The 20,177-nt window shown below is 59.7% G+C and overlaps 1 protein-coding gene across 2 annotated transcripts in view; it reads left to right on the top strand.

Annotated features, from left to right (window-relative positions):
• The first annotated feature begins 499 nt into the window (after positions 1 to 499).
• WFS1 (wolframin ER transmembrane glycoprotein) overlaps positions 500 to 20,177 on the top strand; it is a 39,470-nt gene continuing 19,792 nt past the window's right edge. Inside the window, exons 1-2 of one of the 2 annotated variants that reach the window (XM_037829351.1) lie at positions 500 to 625; positions 7,613 to 7,849. In XM_037829351.1, coding sequence (XP_037685279.1) covers positions 7,618 to 7,849 — 232 coding nt within the window. In that variant the 5' untranslated portion in view covers positions 500 to 625; positions 7,613 to 7,617. The remainder of the gene's footprint in view (positions 626 to 7,612; positions 7,850 to 20,177) is intronic. The other variant, XM_037829352.1, reaches the window with a different exon arrangement.

The raw sequence follows: 20,177 nt of genomic DNA, 5'->3' as shown, positions 1-20,177 counted from the left end.
ACGGACTCAGTTTTTCTCTCTCTGCTTTGTTATATTAGGGGGGCCCTCTCTTATCTCCGGCAAGGCTGGAATTAAAGCGTCTCAAAAAGCCCTAGAGAATATTATGCTAGCAATTATAAAATGAACCTGACGCTGGGGCCCCTGGGGTCTGAGTGGCAGACGAAAGGTGACCCCAGGCTTGTTCAAAGTTCCTTCAGGGCCCCAAGGAGGCGAGCGGCTCCGCCCAGCGACTGGACACCTGTGGGCGGGGCGGGGCCTGTGGGTGGGGCGGGGCCGGGGGCGGGGCCGGGGGACGGGCCCGAGTGTGCTCGGAAACTTTCGCGGTGGGCGGGTCGGACCCGCCCCCGCTGGCGTCCTCGGACCTGGTGGCGTCGGGGGCGGGTCGGAGGCAGCCCGGCAAGGCGCACCCTGACTGGCCGGGACGCCGGTCACTCGGCCGGTCGAGCCGGCGCCGCGTCCCTCGGGCCGCGTCGTGATTGGAGGGAAGCCAGAGGCCCCGCCCCCTCAGCGCCGTGGGCCGCGCTCAACCGCTCGCGCCGTAGCCAGTACCTCCTGCTCGGTCTCGTCTGCTGCGCTTCGAGCTGCGGCTCCGCTCGCTCCTCGCGAGAACTTTGCCGCGGGCCTGGTGAGCCGGGGGAGTGTGGCGGGACGGGGGGCAGTGCGCCGGGGGCTGGAACGAGAGCTGGGAGGCGCCGCCCGCCTCGGGCCTCAGTTTCCCCCTCTGCGCTGGGGGAGAGGGATGCTGAGCGCCGCGTTCCCTGCAAGCTCCCAGGAGTTGGAAGGCCGGGGGTCCCTGAGGGCGACCTCTCCCGGGGCTGGGGTCGGGTTCAGGGGGCTGCGCGCCCCTCCCCCGGCGTCCGGGTCCCGCGACCCCCGCCTGGGCCCCACGTTCCCGGCGTTTCCGGCCCGCGGGCTCCCCGCGAACCCCGGTTGCGGGCGGGAAGGCTGAGGCGGGGGCGGAGGGCAAAGCGGTCCGGGGCGCGCGCGGGGCCCGGCGGGGCGCCCGCTCCGCGCCCCCGCACCCCCGGGCCGGTGTCTCGGCCGACCTGCCCCGTCACGGCCCTTCCCCCGCGGGCTGGAAGGCGCCTGGGCGCCCCCACTAGGGGCTGAGGAATGATGGGGTTCGGGCCCCCCAGTGGGGGCCACAGGCCTAGGGCAGCTTCTGGGCCAGGTCGAACCCTCTCAAGCCCGCGTAGGAGCCGAGGGGCAGCCACTCCCCTTCTCGGGCTTCGGGCTCCTCAGTGAGGGAGGGGGCAGTGGCAGCGCCTGCCCTGCCTGGTAGGAACCCGGCCCTCGGGGACGTTCGTTTCTGTTTTGATAGTTGGAAGTTTTCGTGGGAATCTGGCCCAGCCCTTTTGGATGGGATGGAGCCTTTCCTTCAGCCCCTTTTTTTATAGTTGATGTTATGAGGTTCCAAGGAGTTAAATTGTACAACACCCTCAGCCCCCACCCCATGCTCACACATTTAACCCTCTCGGTAGTCTCGGGGTTGGGATTGTAGATCCCGTTTCACAGGAGAGGGAGCGAGGCTCAGAGGGGTTGGTGGCCTGCTGGGACCACAAAGCCTGAGATGAAACCTCCGCCCACACCCGTTAGGAAACCCTGCTTCTCCTCACCTTGGACAGTGACCCCTGGCTTTGGGCCCAGGGCTTTACAGCTTGTCGGGGGCTTTCCCTTCTGCCGGTATCCGTCACTCACCTAGCCAGTACCCTGGGCACCCCGTGTGCGGCTGCAGCCTGGGCGCCAGCTGCCGGGAAGCTGAGGCCGTTCTGCTCGCTGCCCACCTGTCCCCGGCTCCAGGGGGCTCTGAGTCTCACTGGAGCCCCTTAGCTTCAGACCAGGGATTTAGGGAAATGTTTCATGATGTTTCAGCATTTTTCTTTCAGGGAAGGCCCCTCACCCCTTCCTGCACTCCCAGTGGATGGGCCTTTACTGGATGCAGGAAAGGTTGGCTGGGAGATGAACTCTCACTTCTCTTTTAATTCTCTCAGGCCTCCCCTGCCCATTCTCAGGCCAGCACTGGACGGGCCTCCCAGGCTGGTGCTGGTCACAGAGGGGAACATAGCTCCATCTCTGTCCCCAGAAATGCCTACACTGCAGGGCAGATGCCAAACACCCATGCACAATGGTGGCGCTAAGAAAAATCTTAGTAGATATGGAGCTTTATGCTGTGCACAGACCCCCCCAACACGTGGCACCACCCACCGCGACCCCCGGTCACAAACCAGGTGCCCCCCGGCTGCCTCCCTGCTGTCCCTCACTTTCAGCAGGGCCCGGGGGTGCGGGAGTGCAGAGGGGGCACCCCGCCACCCCGCACGCCCCGGTGCCTGCCCGTCCTGGTTCCAGCCTCTCTGTCCTGGTCCAGGTCTGTTAACTGCAACTCCAGACGGCCACCCGGCCTCCTGCCCAACCAGTCCACCTTCCACACAGCCCCTGGTAGTGGTTCTTTAACGGTGCCAGGTCTCTCTTGGCCCATTTCTGGCCTCTTCTGGCCCGCGGAGTCAGGTCTGCCTCCTAAGCCTGGTGCTCAGGGCCGTCCCTGCCCTGCCCTGCATCTCACTCAGTCTCTTCTTGCTTGTGTCCCCAACAGGCTCTCACTTCCCAGCCACCTTGAACTTCCCGGACATGCTTTTGGCTGGCTCTGTCTGCCCCTTTCTCCTAGGCACATCTCCCTGCCAGATGCCCCAGGACGCTGAGCTCCTCCCCCTCCCTCCACCCTGGCCTGGCTCAGACCTGCCTGTAGGAAGCAGGGGCAGTCAGAGCCTCTCTTGTAGAGCCCCCACCCCTTTTCCTTCGCTGGGGCAGGTGAGAGGCCCATCCTGTGCTGTCCATCTTCACTCTTACTGCGTGAGGCTGGTCATTTCTCTAGGTGCTGCCCTCCTCTCCAGCTTGGAAGGCCAGCCCTGTGCTGTCCCCTCTGGGCGAGGGTGCCGAGGACAGTGGCTGAGATAAGATAGGCCCTGAGTCCTGGCACGCCGAGCAGCCTGGCCAGGCACAGAGCAGGTGCCAGGTATGCAGCAGGGGCCGGGCTGCTGGGTTCAGCACTGGGCTGCCTGTGGCTGTCCAGGATCGTGTCCTGGACATCCCCAGCCGGAGGTTTCTGTGAACGTGCCATGTTGGGAGGAGTTGGAATGTTCCTTGGTTTGGCCCTTAATCCTCTAGAGCAAAACTAAGCCAGGAGCTACCAAGGGCTCTGTGCCCTTGTCTTGAGGAGTAGTCCTGTGCCAGGGCCCCGGGCCAGCCAACATCCCAGCCCAGAGACCCCTGCCCCCAACCCACTCTTGTCACCCCAGCATCCTGCTCCCAGGGGCCTACTCCCTTAGGGTTGATTGAGATGGGTTTTAAAATAATGCCTGTTTTTTTAATTCCAAAAACATTGTACTTTCATTATAGAAAATTAAGGGAATATATTCTAAAAAGAGAAAGAATACAATAAAACCACCCATAATCCCTTCCTCCTTAGAAAACCAGTGTTAACGTTTTGAGGGAATTTTCTTCCGTCTTTTTTCTGCAGGTGTGTTGTGTTTTCATTCTGAACAGTCTCAGGATAATGTCTTGTGCTGTTTTAAATCTTGCTTAGCAGTGTGATACGGCTACCTTCCTGGTCTCTAAGTTTTTGTATACAAGGTCACATTTATTAGCTGAGTATAGTGTGTTGCAGTGGGTGGAGGGGCCGTGATCTCTACAGCCATTTGCTCTCTGGGCGGCCCTGAAAAGCAGCTGCGTGACAGACCCCTCGCGTGTGAGTGCTGGGTCCGAGGCAGAATGAGCAGCTTTAAGGCTTCCCACGGACACACTTCTGAGGAGTGGGCTCGGGGGGTCGGGGATGGCGGTCAGCCTGAGCGCGGTGAGAGCATCCTGGGCAGAACGCCACACGTGCAGGCCCTCCAGGGTGGCGGCCCCCAGCTGAGCTCCTTGGTGCTGGCATTCTGTGTTTCGATGGGATAAAAATACTCCTTGGAGCGCAAGCTCACGGGGAAGGAATGCGAGCCACTCTGCTTTTTTGAATCTTGGTGGCGACCTCTCCAAGCCTCTGCTTTAGCCAGCAGGTGGGAGCTGGGTCTGAGCCCTCCACTGGGGTAGGTCAGAGGAGTCGTGGAGCTGGGGGGCAGCGTGGATGACGAAGCTCTGGTTCTGTGGTCGGGGTTCTGGGGCCTGGGGAGGGAATAGCTGGTGTCACCCTGAGTTGTGTCTGCTGGCTCCCAGCCAGTGCTCCTGCCAGGGAGCCCGGCAGCCCCGGCCATCAGTGTCCTTTAAGCCCCAAATGTGTGCTGGGCAAGTTGGGGATCCAGCAGTGGGTGGGCTGCAACCAAGGCTTCGTGGCTCACAGGGCCTGGGGGAAGGGGCTCGGCAGAGAAGAAAGGACCCCCGTCAAAGTCAGAGGGACCTACGCTGCATGGTCCCGTGACCTAGCTGTGGAGATGAATTTGTTTGTTTGTTTTACAGTAATAAGCCCTTGATCCAAAAAGGGCTGGCCACCCCTTGGGGAACCTGGAAATTAACCGTCCTTCACTCACCCATTCTGATGAAGCAGAGATTATACTTTAAACAGTTTTATTTTGGCTGTAATGTTACATGTGTAATTCATAGCCTTGTGGCCCAGCCAGAACCTGTATTTTCCTGAAAGTCCTTTTGTCAGGTGTTTTCCAACTGAACCTGTCTTTATTTGGCACCTGGGAGTAACAGCTGGGGTTATTTAAATGTTTTCTAGTTTACGATGGCTTTCTCTTCCGTCACACCCTGAGTCCCCCCAGCATCCCTACGTGGGGGTTGTTATCCCCACTGTACCGGCGGGGAAACCGAGATGCAGCAGGACTGGGAAAGACGGACCTGGGATCCACATCCGGTGCTGTTTCTGCTTGTGAAGTTGTGTCCTGTTTCCTGGGACGGTGCCGTTCCCCCAGCCAGGGGCTCCTGAGGGTGCAGGATCGATGAGTTCCTCTAGGACCCTCTGATGGAGCGAGGGCTTTGTCGGAGGACGCTCTGAACTCTGAGCTCCTCCCTGACGACTGTCTGGGACTTGGACTGGGGCGGGAGGCATTCCAGGAAGAGGGAACCGCAGGGACAAAGCAATTGCGTGTGGATGCTGAAGTGCCGCAGTTTTGGAGTGAGTGGACCAGGGGGAGAGGATGTTGTGGGAGGTCCGGTTGCAGACGCAGACAGGGCCCAGAGTTTGAAAGGCCTCTGCTTCAGATGTGAGCTCGCAGCAGTGAGAAAACCAGGGGCTTTGGAGCTAGGCCCACGTGGATTCGAATCCCACTGTCAGAGCCGCTGTCACGTGTACCACGTGGTGAGCTGAACAACAGGAATTTTTTGGCTTGTGGTTTCAAGGCTAGGAGAAGTCCAAAGTCAAGAGATCAACAAACCTTGCTTTCTCCCCAAAGACTAGTGTTCTGTTGCCAGCTCGTCTGCAGGAACCCCAGGCCTTCCTTGGCTTTTGTCTCTGCTTCCCATCCCGTGGTGAGGTCCTCTCCTTTCTTGCTCGTGTGACTTCCGGGTTCTTTCTTTAAGGTCTCCAGTAATAGGAGTAAGAGCCACTCTCATTCATTTGGCTGCACCTTAGCTAACAGTGACATCTTTAAGAGGTCTTGTTCACAGTGGGCTCACACCCACAGGGACGTGGAGGGGGAGGAAGAACGTGAGTTTATGGGAACACAGAATCCAGCCTGCCACGCATTTATCAGCTGTATGGCCTCAGACATGTACCTCACCCCCCCTGCCCTGTGTTTTCTCGTCTGAGACGGGGTGAGGGTGGAAGGGTAAATGGTATCTCCATCTCTAAAGCCAGGATGATAGTCATCCCTCTGTCGTACGTGGGGCTGGGGTGAGGAATCCCTGAGAAAATCTGTGTAAGTGCTAAGCATGGGGCCCAGCACATTCCAGGGTGCAGCATTTTTTGCTGCCGCTATTGATGACAGGTGTGGCCCGGGCTTGGGAAGGCTCTCAGGGAGGGTGGGCTCTCCTCTTTAAGACAGTGGCACTGGCTTCAGGGGGCCATTGGGGCACTTGGGGCTGCGAAGTGGCCGTGGCTGAGTGTGGTTTGGAGAGCCGATGTTTCTGTGAGTTGTCGCCCTGTGTGTGGTTTCTGGGTGTCGTCCTGGCTTGTTCCCTGCCCACAGCCAGCTCTGCTCACTTGCACGTGTGCTTCGGTGTTGCGTCCTGCAGGAGTTGCCTCTTGCTTTGGTTCCCAGAAGCCTGGACTTCTGAGACGGCACCGAGCATGGAGTCAGTTTCCCAACCGGATTCTCCCCGCCTGATCCTGCTTTTTGTGTGCAGCCTAGGGGATGTTTTGAAAGAAGGACTCATTCCCCTCCGAGGGAGGAATGTCCAGATTGAAATCTTCCGTGTTCTTTGGCCAGAACAGATCCAATCTTTAGGACTTGTGTTTCATGGGAAGGGGGCAGAGATATGGTTGAGTGACCCCTGGGGACGGGCATCCAGTGACCCAGGACCACCCCTGACTTCCAGCATTGATGCTCTCCACAGATACCCGCCAGCACCCCTCTGGGTCTGGCTTGTTGTGAGGAGCTGGGTGATGAGAAACAGCCGGGACCCTGCCCCTCAAGCAGCTCTGGAGTTTCTGGCCTCATTTGGGTCACACAGTTGCCCCTACAGATGAGGACACTGAGGTGCAGAGAGGGAGGGCTGTGGCCCCCTCAGGACCACACAGCTGGGGGGCACTGAGCCAAGAGCAGAAGCCCGTGGCCTAGTTGGGAATCCGAGGACAAACCTTCCCTGTGCTCACCGCCTGGTGTGCAGTGGTCCCGACAATTTCAAGAGGTAGGGGACCCCTGAAGCCCAGCCGGGGCCCCCAGGATCCAGGTTCTGGCGCGTGGGGGCCTCCTGGGTCTGTGACTCATGGCTGCCCCTTGATGATGTTGGTGCTGGCGTTTCCAGCTGCTAGACAGCACGTGCAGCCGTGTTTACCAACCAGCCGAGCCCTTGCCCCTCGTCCGGAGACAGGTTCTGTGCTCTGTTATCTATTCTAGTAATCTGTCATACCAGTGCTACGCTCTTTAAACTAGTAGGCTTTATAACATGATTTAGTATTTGATGGTGTTGAAAGTTCTGTGATTGGAGCTTGGGACTTGGGCTGATCTGGTTTTAAATCCGGGCTCTGTCAGTTGTTTTCGCTCCCCTCCCTTCCCTGCCCCCTCCCCTGCCTACCCTCTCCCCTCCCTGCCTCCCCTGTCACCCTCCTGTCCCATATTTTCTTTAACTTTCACTCTGCATGGGGCGTTATGCTCAATGTTCCTTGTGGATTAGCTCATTGAGCCCTCACAACTAATACTTGGGGTGCCATTATTTCATCCCCATTTCTCAGACACAGACACTGAGGCCCAAGGTCACCCAGCTTTTCAATGCTTTAGGGTCCAAGTTTGACCGATTGTCACTGCTGGGTGATCTGTTGAACTAGACCTAGTCCCTGACAGAGTCGCTGTCCTCGATTTCCTCTGGGGGCTGGCAGGAGGTTACGGGAGGTGCCAGGCAGCAGGTTTGGCAGCCCCCGCCCATTTTCCTGTGCGTTCCCCTCTCTTTACCAAAAAGTAAATGCTGGAGCCGCCAGCCTGGCTGGCCCTGGCGTGCCTCTGACCCATGGCTTTTCCTGCAGGCAGGATGGACTCCAGCGCCACCCCTCCGAGTCCCCCGAGCCCACACCCTGCACCCCCGCTGCAGTTCCAGGCCCGCTCTCGGCTCAACGCCACTGCCTCGCTGGAGCAGGAGAAGAGTGAGGTGCCCCGAGCTCCTGGACCCCAGGTGGGGCCTGCACCAGAGGTTGGAGATGCAGCTGCCCCAGCTGAGCCCCGGGCCCAGCGCACCAGGAGTCAAGACAGAGCGGACAGAACCGGTAAGGGGATGGGGCCTAGAACACCCAGGCCATAGATGTTTGCACAAACAAGTGTGGTCCCAGGACCCCAGAGGGGCCCGAGGCTCACCAGGGAGTGCTTTTACAACTGCAAAGCCTGACCTCCTCTGGGACACCTGCCTCCAAGGTCTGGCTCTGGGCCCCGGTAGTGAGGGTTTGTCAAGGTGCTGTTCCAACCAGCTTGGCCCCAAGACCAGAGAACACACCAGGCTCAGAGTTAGACAGGAGTTTAACGGGACTTACAGGCAGGAGAGATGGTTCCAGGGCTGCAGCCGGCCAGGAAAGATGGAAGTTAGTGCTCCGCAAAGAGCGGGGTGGGGTGCCAGGGGGTGGTTCTTAAGGGTTAGGGCAAGGACATTCCATAGGGTGTGAGAACAGAGTTTGGGTGGGGTCTTGTGCCACAGGGGTGTGGAGATTTGTTAACAACAGTGACCAGGGGAGGGGAGTCTTGATGCTTTGTTTAGGACACCCTTTGCACATAGCCCCTGGGGGGGCCTGATGACCTTTAACTTGTGTCCTTGTAAGTAGGGCTGCGTGCAGTAACTCACTTTCACTATGGAGGGGAGGAGGCCTGGGCCCTGGGTCCCCGCAGGTGGGTCCAGGTGATTCTACTGCCCAGGTGGGGCAGAGCCCCGGGGGGGGGGGGGGGGGGGGGGCTCGTTTATGCGCTGTTCCTTTATTCACTGGCTCGAGAAACCACAAGCCCCTCACCTGGGCAGGGCCCGGGGGAGGAGGGTGCCCCAGGCCCACCTTGCCTTCAAGGAGCCGGCTGTCCAGACAGTGATGGGCCAGGGCTGAGCCAGGGGAGGGTGCGGCAGGCTCCCTGGAGTCTGAACCGTGCCGCTGCTCCGTCCTGTCTTCTGAAACCAGCAGAGTGGGAAGTTCCTGCCTAAGTCAGGCCACCAGACGCTTTCAGTTTGCACCTGGCTGAGGTGAACCCACTGACCCAGGCTCAGGGTGCTGCTCACTGCAGCAGGCCCCTGCCCCGGGGGCGAGGATGGTTAGGGAGTGAGTAGACTGCCACCCTCAAGCTGCCACTGCCCTTGCCCTGGTTCTGTGGCGTCAGCCCCACAGGCCCTGCCCTTCTTGCAGGACTGACCCCGGGCTGCCTGTTGGGACACTTCCTGCCAGGACAGGCTGGACTCGGCTGTTCTCGGCTCCACAGGCTCCTGACATCTGCAGAGGGCCATGTGACCTCCTTCCTGGGTTCCACCCACTCTTCCCTGAACACTGAGGCTGTCCACATTCTCCAAATCGGCCTTCCCGTTTTCCCACCTCCCCTTTGCCCTGGGAGCCTCTGCCCAAAACCTGCCACCGCATCTCTACGTGTTGAAATCCTACCAGCTCTCAATCCCTACTGCCTCTTACACTTCTGACCTCAACCCAGGGTAAGAAATACATGTCCCATCGCAGCCTAGCCTGTGTGCACACACGTATGCTCACCTGCACACTCATGCATATTCAGTATTCACCAGTGCTCTCACACTCACAAATACACTATCACTCTCATCCCTATTCACATATACGTCCTCACGTATACACTCACATGTGTGCACACTCAAACAGCATGCTCATGTACACATACACTCACGCGTACACACTCAAACATGCTTATGTACACATACACTCACACATGCACCCTCATGCACACTCACCCTCACATACAGTGGAATGGGAATTTCTGAAACAATTCTTGTCCTCACAATGTGTGCTGTGGTCTTATTTTTTATTCCATTCCTTTTATTAAAAAAAAAAAATGGTGCCTATGGCAATTAAATGTTTTTACAGCCCTCAGTGGCTGAGAGCCTGCAGTTTGAAGAACTCCCTCTGGTTCTGCACCCAGGCTCCACTCTCACCCCAGCCTGCCTGGGTGCTCCTGCAGGACCTGCTCATCCATGTGAACTGTTTGTTGGGTGTCAGGGCCCTTGCACGTGTGCGTCTGGGCTCAGCTGGGGGCCTTGCGCTGTGTGCTCGTGGGCGGCGGGAAGCCTTACTGATGTGTTTCTGCATCTGTAAAGTGGGCACGGCTCCCTGACCATGTGGGGCCTGTGGGGCTGCTCCTGGGGCTGGACGTGGGCCCCGCCCTGCTGTGTGCAGGGAGGAGTGCCAGGGCTGGGACGTGCGGTGCTGAGCCTGGGACTCCTTGTCCCCAGGGCCTGTGCTTCTGGCCCTCACCGCGTGTGCCTGGCGTGGAGACTTCCTCACAGAGATGCCCGGTACCCTGCTTTAGGAATGTCACGAGGCAGGCTCCAGGTCGCGCTTCCTTTGCGGAGATCCCACCCAGACCTCCTTCTGGGGCTGTCTCCTGTCTCGTCATCTCCCCCGTGAAGTTCCGTGACTCCCTGTGAACTCTTTTTTGGTGCTGACCTCACTGCAGTCTTGGGGCTGTGCATGCCTGAGCCTGCAAGATCAAATCGTGCCCCTACAGAGGCCTGCCCAAGTCTGAACCGCGGTTCTGGAGCTGCAAACCCACAAGTAAATGGGATCTTGCAGTGATCCCGTTCACATGCAGCCAGACTGGCTCAGGGTGGGCCTTAGTTTGGTGGTGTGGTCTCAGAGGCAGAGGGAATTTGAGCCCAGAAGTGGAAGCCGCAGGAGGAGACAGACGCTGTGTGACGGAGGCAGGGCCTGGGTCACGGATGGCTGGCAGGCCAGCACCAAAGCGCCACAGACCTGGGGGGTAACACAGCCTGCCTGCACCTCGATGCTGGCCTTCAGGGCTTCAAGACTGTGGGACAATAAATGCTTGTTGTCAGGGCCAGCCGTGTGTGGCCCTTGTTGGAGCAGTGCAGGCTGAGTCCTGGTTCAGAGCTTCCCTGCGGACGTGCAGGGAAGTGCACAGAAAGTTCCCTGGCTGGTGCCGGTGGCTTAGGGCACATCCGCTCACCTTAGAGTTCGGGATACAAAGCTTTTACTATAATCTCGTCTCGGGGAGTGAGGGGAGGAGACAGACAGATGTGTGTGTTCTGCGCATCTTTCCGGCAGGAGCCTGGTCAGCATGGCAATGGGCGGTGGATGGCTGGCAGGGGTTTGCCTGAATTGAGTCTAGCAGACCATGATTTTTTCCTTGGGTAAAGTCCCAGAGATTTCACAGATGATGTAATTCTGGACAATACATTTTCTGTACCGTTGAACTAATTTTAAAAATGAAAGATTAGGATGGGGATCTTGCAAACGCTTGGCAGCCTCCGCACCCGCCTGCTCACCTGGCCCGGACATTTGTTTCTCTGCTCTGGCCCTCGCTGGGAGGCTCCTTCAGTGGCTGTTTGGACATCATCACGAGCTGCCCACTCTGCAGATGAGGAAACGGGGTCTCGGTGTTAGGCCTTGCGGTCAGGCACACGGTTCCCAAGTGTCCTGGGTGCCCTGGCAGGGAGCAGTGTGGACTGAGTGAGACTCTGCCGTGGGGACTGGCCCGTGGGACCTGTGAGGGCTGTCCTCCCTCGCATCTGGCTGTCCCTGGCCCTGGTTGCGGCGGGCGGGCAGCTGAGCCCAGGCCCGCTGCCTACTGATGCTCAGCCCTGCTCAGGACCCTCATTCTGCCCCCGGGCTGGTCCTCAGGAAGGCGCCCTTCCATTTGCCCTTCAGCCACCGTCCAGTGAGCATCTTCGAGGCCAGACCCTGGGCAGGGAGGGATGGTCAGAGACGGCACGTGCCAGGTATGGGGATGAGTTCGGGGTGCCGGGGACAGCATCGGCGAAGGCCTGTGGTGCAGAGGAGCAGGCGGGTTCAGCACAGTGGGGTGGTTTGGGGCAGCTGGAGGGGTGAGGACGGGGTGGGGGAGTGACCGGGTCTTGAAGGGCGTCGGATGCCGAGCTTGGCCTGACCCTGTGGGTCAGAGAGGACAAGGAGGCGTCCTTCGGAGGGGCCGGGTTGGGGCAGACTGAGCCCTGGATTCTGGCAAGTAAGCACTACTTGTACGATCAGCTCTACTGTTTCCTGACGATTTTACCGCACTTCACAGTTTGTGTGTGGACTATGTTCCATTCGCTTCTGGAGTAGATTCACCGGGCGTATTGTGCCTTGAGGATGTGCTCACCTTGTGTGTGATTGCAAAGAATACAACTGCGTTTTCTAGAATAAAGCCGTGGTGGTTTGGGTCAAGTCCTTTATCCTGGATGTCTCCCCACCCCGCCCTGAGGGAAGCTTGTTGTAGCATGAACTCTGCGTGTGTGCACATGTGCACGCAGGGGTCAGCCTCCACTTCCCGCCCCACCACAGAGCAGGCGGGTATGTCTCTGTTCAGCCGGCTGAGCTGAGGTGAAACTTCGTGTTTCCCCAGGTGATCTGGGCTGAGGCAGAGAAACTGCAGCCAGCCACCGCCACCCAGCCAGGCCTGGCGTACCTGTCCAGCTGCCCGCCCCGGCACCTGTGTCCTCCCCTGGAGAGGCCACCTGCTGCCTGCCCTTGTGGAGCACCTGCTGTGTGCCTGCCTGTCCTTGGGGTTCACGCCACCGTGAGGGAGGCTCTGTGGTCCTCCCCACTTTAGCGATCAGGGCTGCGTGTGATGGGCACACAGGTGGCTGAGCCTTGTTCTGCACTGGCCGCTTCAGCGTGGTGCTGGAAGGATTGCCGAGCATCTCCCTGCTGTGCTCCGAGGCTCCCGCAGCGGCCCCAATGGCCAGATGCCTGCTTCTCCCTCAGCAGCTCACCCCATCCTAGGGCCCTGGTCTCGCCTCTTCTGGGAATCGCTGTGCTGCTCTGCCTGAGGCCACTGGGCAGGTGAGCGCCAACCCCGGGGTCTTGGCCCGGCTGCTGCTGCTGCTCCTGTCCCGTGTTGTGGCCCCTGGGGTGGACATCAGGGCCCCATTGCCCTTGGCTGCAGTCTGGGTACGGAAAACAGCTATGGAAGAAGGAGCTGGGCCTGAGTAAGTTTTAGATAAGACTCTGCAGACAAATGTGGTCTCATTTTGGCTTCTGCCCCCAAGGGCTGGGTCAGCAGCCTCAGAGTCCCACTCGTCCTGCTGGGCTGCAGCCCTGGGGAGCTCCCCACCTTCCCCAGCTGCTCTGTGCCCTTCCCTGCGGAGGAGACAGCAGGCTGCCTGGGTGCGGAGAGGGTGGGGCCCTGAGCCTCTGCCTTGGAGCAGCTTTCCAACATTTTAATTAATCCACTCATCAGTCCCTCTAATGAAGGCGCACACACCCCGGTAAGAACAGCCAGCGAGTGCTCCACTTTCCAGTGCGCCAGGTGCCGCTCGAGGTCGGCTCCCTGTAGTCGCCCAGGCCCACTGCCCAGCCCCGGGGCCAGCACTGCTGCTAGCCCATTGCCAGGCGAGAAAACCGAGGCAAAGGGAGGTAAAGTATCTGACCCGGGGTCCACAGCTGCTGAGGGCTGCAGTTAGGGTGAGGAGGCAGGCTTGTGCCCACCCAGCATCTGGGACCCCATGGCGGCAACGGCAGGCGAGTGCTTACTGTGTGCTGGTGTCTTACCCTTGCGGGCCTGGGTTGTGGAGGTCACTCTGGGGAGTGGGGTCGGGAGTTGTGGGGATCGCAGGGGGCTGGGGCATGGGGATTGTGGGGGGGGCTGGGGTGTGGAGATCATGGGGGCCTGGGGGTTATGGAAAGCTGGGGCTTAGGGACCACAGGGGCCTGGGGCTTGGAGTCTGCTGTTACCTCCCTTCCTGTTTTGGGGGAGGAAACTGAGGCTCAGAAGTGCCCAGAGCAAGTCAAAGATGGCTGGAGTTTGACCTAGGCTTGCCATCCTGTCCCCAGAGGTGGTATGTCTGGGCCAGGCTGTGGGAACAGAGGGGCAAAGGCTCAGGCCTGCCCTTCGGGAGCCCCCAGATGACAGGGAGATGGAAACAATTGACTGTGTCTTTGGGGGGCGTGCACCATGCTGGGGGTGGCATCAGTGCCCTGCAGAGCTGTGGGCAGGAGCCTGGCCCCCTTCTCAGGGAGTCAGGAAGGCTGCCTGGAGGAGGCATCGTCTGAGCTGGCCCCTGGCCTTGCTCTTGGGGTCTCCTTTCTCTGGCTGCCTGCCCAGCAACCACCTTCTTATCCTTCTCTTAAGGAAGTTGTGGGGGGCAGGGTTGTGGTTGCAATATCCCTGGGCTCTAGCCTCTCCCCTCAGCTCCCAACTCTGGGACCTGGGACAAGTCACCTCCCCCCCAGACCTCAGTTTCCTCATCTGCCACTTGGTGTGAGGAGAACCTCCCACCCGGGGCTCTCCCAGCACTCTCTCAGTGCCCCTGGGAGGTGCAGGGCCAGGCCTGACCTGGGGCCCGAGGGAGGGGGCATCCTCCGGCGACCACAGGCTCCAGCTGTGCTCTCCTGGACCTCCGGGCAGCTCCCAGAGCTGCGGCAGTCGCTGTGGGGGCCCGGGGGCGTGGGAGCAGCCTGGCTGTTTTTAAAAAAACACCCCGTAGTGGGGGGGTTTTAAGCCGCCCCTGATTAAACCTTGTGAATCAAGACGTAGTAATTCCTTGGCCATCCTCCAGCAGCTCAAGCGCTGCTCTAGGCAGCTGAACAAATATGCATGTGCACGCAAGGCACACACACACAGGCACACACACACACAGGCACACACGCACAGGCACACACGCACATGCACACACACGCACATGCGCACAGGCACACACATGCACAGGCACACACAGGTACACGCACAGGCACACACACAGGCACACATGCACACACACTCACGCACGGGCACATGCACACACACACATGCACACGCAATTTAAACGTCTTATTTTGAACTAATCTTAGACTTACAGAAAAGTTGCAAAAATAGTGGTCAGAGTTCCCTACGCCCCCATCCCAATTCCTGTAGCGGGAGCACCCAGGCCCTTGTAGAAAGGTCAAGAACAGGAAGTGAAGCATTGCTACAGCATCTTAGCCAAACTCCAGGTCCTACCCGAATTTCTCCTTTCTGCCAGTGTCTCTTTCGTTCCAGGACCCCACGTGGCACTAGCTGTCCTCTCCTCCTCTCCTCCGGTCTGGGCCGCGTCCTCGATCTTTCCTTGTCATTTGTGACCTTGCCGCTTTTGGAGAGCACGGGGCAGTTCTCTTGTCCTTGTAGAATGTCCTACGGTCTTTCCTGCCTGGTGCTTTCCCGTGATGGGAGTGGGGCCGTGCATTTCAGTGTGAAGACCCCTGGGGTGACGTGGTGTCCTCGGTGCAGCCTGTCCGGGCATTCCTGGGGACGGAGGGACAGTCCCTTTTATTCCTGGTTTGTTAAAAATGCCTGCCGTCAATAGGTGCTGGATTTCGTCACATGCTCCCTCTGCATCTGTCGCGATGACCTGGGTGATCCTTTTCCTCTCCCCTTTTCTCTGAGCACAGTGAACTGCATCGGTTAACTTCCAGATGCAAAGCTGCCGTTGCGTTCCTGGCATGAGCCCCCTTGGCCGCGAGGGACCGCCGTCCTGTGTCTAGTTGGAGGTCCGTTTGCTGGCGCCCTACACTGAGGATGGCACCCGCCCCTCCCTGCCCCCTGCCCGAGGCTGCCTGTGTCCCTGCCCACACCAGAGCTTAGGAAAGCTCCATTTCCTGCTTATTTTTTGATAATATAAATGGGAGGCTGCGGTTTTTGTCTTGCTTTCCTCCTGTGAATGATTGTGCTCGCCGGGAGGGCACAGGTGCCCCATGTGGGAGACTCCTGCAAATGATGGGGCTTGGAAACTTGGGTGCGCCAGGACAGACAGGATGAGACCACAGGAACGGGCTGGAAAGAGGCCTGCAGGGAGCTGTGGGCACCGTACCTTATGATGCGTGGATCCCAGATCCACCAGTGCTGAACTCCCACGCTCTGCCCATGCTCACCTGGCCCTCAGCCGCCCCACAGGTGAGGGTGGGAACCTTCACCCCAGGTGTCCTGAGGCAGCAGGCCCCCGGTTGCTGTTCCGTCTTCTCTCCACCCTGTGAGTGGCACGTCCTGCCGGGCAACCAAGGAATGAAGCGAGCACCTCCGCCCGGGGCCCAGGTGGCCTGGCAAGGGCGGCACCCCTGGCACCGTTGGGCTGGGCTGCAGCTCTGCGCTGGCACAGGACTGTGGGGAATGAAGCTGGTACGACGGCCATGCCCGCAGGGCACTCATGTTGGGGGGCGACAGTCATCCTATGGGGGACCCGTCAGGCTGTGAGAGGGCCATACGAGGCACTGTGGGGCCCAGCGCGAGCCCCTGCTGTATATTGCCACCCCAGGAATGCTTCCTGGAGGAGGGGCTGGCCCGACCAGGTGGGAGGAAGCTTTGTTTACCTGCAGCCCTGAGCTGGGCACTGTCCCTCCTCGGGTTGGGGGCGAGGTTCTGCAGCTGGGACTGCTGGGCCCCCACCACAGCTTGTGCCCTCCCTACTGTGACTTGGGAGCCTGTGAGCCTCCAGGGGCTAATGTCAGGAGCACACCTCGGGCCAGTGGGAGGAGGGGAGCCACACAGCTCTGGGGCATTGTGGGTGCCAGTGTGTGCTCCGGGGGTGCTGTCGGTGCTGCTGTGGCTGTGCCCATTGTGGTGATGAATCGGCCTTTTCCCTGCCCGGGTAGGGGCAGCCCTTGCCCTGGAGCAGCGTGTGGCCGAGACTGCAGGTGGAGAGGGCGCAGCGGGTGCCCTAGCCCTGACCTCGGTGGTCGCAGTGATGCCAGCCCACAGGACTGCTGGGACTGCGTGACCTCCCCACAGCTGGCTCTGGGTGCGGTGCTTGCCTTGGGAGCCGCAGGGGTGCAGGCGGAGATCGTGGCAGGAGCTGCCTCAGCCGACGAGGCACAGCCTGTTGGGAAGTGGGTGCAGGGGGCGGGGTGAGACACACTCTGGGCTGCGAGGGAGGCCCTCAGCTTGGGGTCCTGGAGGGCGGGTTCGAGGGGTCAGTGAGGTCTGGCAGCCCCGAGGGCCCAGGGGAGGAGAGGGACGTTCTCGTGAGTGGGATGGGAACCATCGGAGGGAGTGCTGAGGGGTGCCACGGTGTGTTTCACTGTGAAGGAAACCTGCTCCGGCTCGTGGGGCAGCTGCGGCAGCCGGGACCAGTGAGGGGGCTGGTTGGGGTGGGGAGGGGAGTGGGTGGCCGGGTGGGGAAGGTGTGGGAGGTGAGAGCAGGTGGAGGTCGGGGCTCCTTCTGGGGGTCTGGCCAGAGGGCTGGGTGGGTGGTGGCGGCTTTGCCTGAGGGGGCACCGGGGCAGTTTCCCAGTGGGGTTCAGAGCTTGGTCCTGGACAGCAGGTGTGAGAACTGAGGGGGGTTGGCCAGGGAGCCCGATGGTGGGTGTGGGGGTCTGCTCGGGGGCCTGGCGTTTAGTGCCTGTGTCCCAGGAACGGTCCAGTCAGCATCAGGTTCATCTGCTCCAGTCGGGGCGCTGTGCCATCGGTGATCCAGGAGATGGTACTTACACATTATTTTATCCTCGCATGCCCACCTGCGAGTCACACCTGTGCTGTGACCCTCCCTCCCTCCCGCCACCCCCGTAGGACACCCTGTCACCAGCACTGATGCAGCATCAGGTGGGCTTGAGCAGGTGCTGTGGTCCCAAGGCTTGTGGAAACTGGGCGGCGTGCCCTTCACCTGTCACCTCCAACTCCTTGCGTTTTGAGTCTCAGATGTCACCTCCCCCAGGCAGCCCTCCTAGCCTGGACTGCTGGCTCCCAGCTCCCCCGCGTCCCCTGTCCTTGGGCTGGTGACAGGCCAAGGGCAGGCTTCGTGCCTCCTTTGGCTCAGGTGCCAGGACTGGCTGGAGCCAGTGCCCAGGAAGTGTCTGTTGGGTGACTGAAGAGGACCAAGGCCATGACTCTGCATGGCTGTTGGGAGGGCAGACAGACCACCCTCCACAGCCCTGGGCTGCCATCTGCCCCTGTCCCTGGCTCCATCCGGCCAGCCCCAGGAAAGGGTGAGGGTTCCAGAGTCGCTCGCCTCTTTCCTGAGAAACAGAGCCAGCCTCAGCAAGGCCAAGGGGACCATCTCAGTGCAGTGCGGTCCAGCTGCCCCGTGCGTGGCTGTGGACGATGATGGCGCTCACAAGCCCTTCATCTGTCTCGCCCCTGCCGGCACCACAGTCCACGGGGTGGGTGTCATCGGCTCACTTCCTGGGTTGGAGAGACCCCGGAGATGAAGGATCTCAAGGCAGGGGTGAGGGAGGGAGGGGTGGCACCAATGCCGCAGACAAGAGTTGATGATTCCATGTTTAGAATTACACTCATCTTAAAGAGTGTTTTGGCACATTGATTGATCCTAAGAACTTACTAAACGTATCTGGAGAGCAACCATAACGTGACTGGGGAGGCCAGCTTTCTCTCCATGCCAGGCTGTCGGGGGGAGAGTCTGTGTGCAGGGTCGGAGCTGGCGGGGACCCTCCACCATTTCCCTGCAGAGTGCCCGCCTGATTTAAGCAGGGCCGAGCTGGGCAGCTGAGCGCTGGCTGCATTCCAGACCCTGGGCTAGGATTTGGGGGCCCTGCTCACAGCGCTCCTTGGCCCTCCCTCCCGCCCTCCATTCATTCCTCGGTGGCTGAGCTGTCCCACCCAGGGCTGTGCCAGCAGCTGGGGGTGGACATGGGTTAGAGCAGTGGGCGCAGACGGTCCCCGTAAAGGCCGCTGGAGCCTGAGAGAGATGGGGTACCAGGTTCCAGCAGGAAAGGTACCAGGGAGCAGGGGATGGCGTCCAGAAAAGACTCATCCCACCTGGACAGCTGAGGAGGAAACAAGCAATGTGTCATTTATTCTTCCACCTGGCAGACACAAATCCGAATTGCACGGGATCCGTGGGAGAGAAATAATTTACAGGACAGGAGGAGGGGCCTTCTCTGTGGACCTGGTCCAGCTGCCTCCATTTGAATACAGTGAGGATTAGGGCCCAGAGAGGTGTGAGGCCTGCCCGGGGCCACACAGCTCAAGTTGTTATTGCGATTTTGTGACTGATAGGAAGGCTTTCAAAAACTGAGTTAGATTCAGGTCCTGTTTACTTGCAAGCAACAAGAAATTCTATGTGAATTGACTTAAGTAAGAAAAAAAAAGAAAGAAAACCAGGAGGTCTTTTATTAGTTCCTATTATCAGTGAAGATCCTAGGGTAGATGCTCGGGTTCAGGCACAGCTGGATCCAGGGGATCGGATGATGTCATAGGGAAGCTTGCTTGCCCTCCCCTTGGTTCTTTCCTGTGCGGGTCTCGCTCTCGAGGAGACTGGCCCCGGGGGTGGCCCTAGAGGGCTCTCAGCTGGAGTCCACTACCCTTGTCCAGCGGAAGGAGAGAGCCTGTTTCCTGGCAGGTCCCGCACAACCCCCATGGGCCTGACTTGACTTGGTCAAGCACGTGGTCAGGGAGAAGGAACACTGACTGCCAGGTGGGGTGTGTGTGGGGTGAGGGGGCTGAGATGGGGGTGGGTGCTGTCACCAGGAAAGGCAGGGAACGGGCATTGGGCACACGGACCCCAGCGGAGCCCCTGCTGCCTTATCCAAGCGGAAGCTAGCACCCGTGGCCCTTGGAGCGCCACCCTAAGCGACCAGCTCCTCGAGGTGCTGGTTTTGCTGTGAGCCGTCTTAACCCGTGTGAGGACTCCTGCTTACGTGGAAAGAGCCAGAACATCCCAGCCAGGCTCCAGTGAGCCCAGCGTTTGGGGGATGTCTGCAGTCTCTCCAGGGTGTCAGGTGGAAGCTGTGGTGATGATAATGAGGACAGTGGAGACCTCCAGAGAGGCCCTGCATTTCGGGGAGACTTCTTGAAATGCCAGGCTACAGATAATTTCTGTGAAAAATTAATCACGGGCTAGAGACATCTTTTTAGCCAACAGATGTATGCATGAATCTCCTGTAGTCTGATGTTTAATAAAAGCGGTGGGAGGGAAGGAATGGAGGCTGGCGAATTGAGCTGGTCAGGAAGAGGGAAGTGGACCCCGAGGGGTGCCTGGGACTGCGCTGGGAGGTACAGCCCCAGCGAGTGAGGTTAAAAGGCCCTGGGGACTGAGGGTGGGGGTGGGGGCTCCCACTTTGAATGCCAGCTTGGGCAGGCACATAACACTCCTTTCCTTGTTTAACCCTAAACCTTCCCGTGGGGTCAATACTAATGATCCAGTCGTGATGGCCTCGGAGAGGTGGGGTGATTTGCTCTAGGACCCGCCTCACCCCGCTGTCACACCCTGCGTCCCCGTGAGCCATGGGCTGTTGGGCTGGACCCCTGGGCCCTGTGCAGCCGGTTCTTCTAGGGATGCTTATGTCCGCTGCAGAGCCGCAGCCAGAAAGCAAATAGGAGGCCCCAAGGGGCCGTGACAGCAGCAAGAAGCGAGACCTGGCCCTGCCTGGGTTCGGGAATCCCAAGGATGGGCTGCTCAGAGGCAGGGATGCCCCGTGCCGCATCGCTGGGCCCTGAAGCCATCGCCATGAAATGTCCCAGATGCCC

Source organism: Choloepus didactylus, chromosome 3, assembly GCF_015220235.1.
Source record: "Choloepus didactylus isolate mChoDid1 chromosome 3, mChoDid1.pri, whole genome shotgun sequence".
Classification (NCBI taxonomy): Eukaryota; Metazoa; Chordata; class Mammalia; order Pilosa; family Megalonychidae; genus Choloepus; species Choloepus didactylus.
Note: the sequence above shows the minus strand (reverse complement) of the source record. Positions and strands in the feature narration are given on the sequence as shown.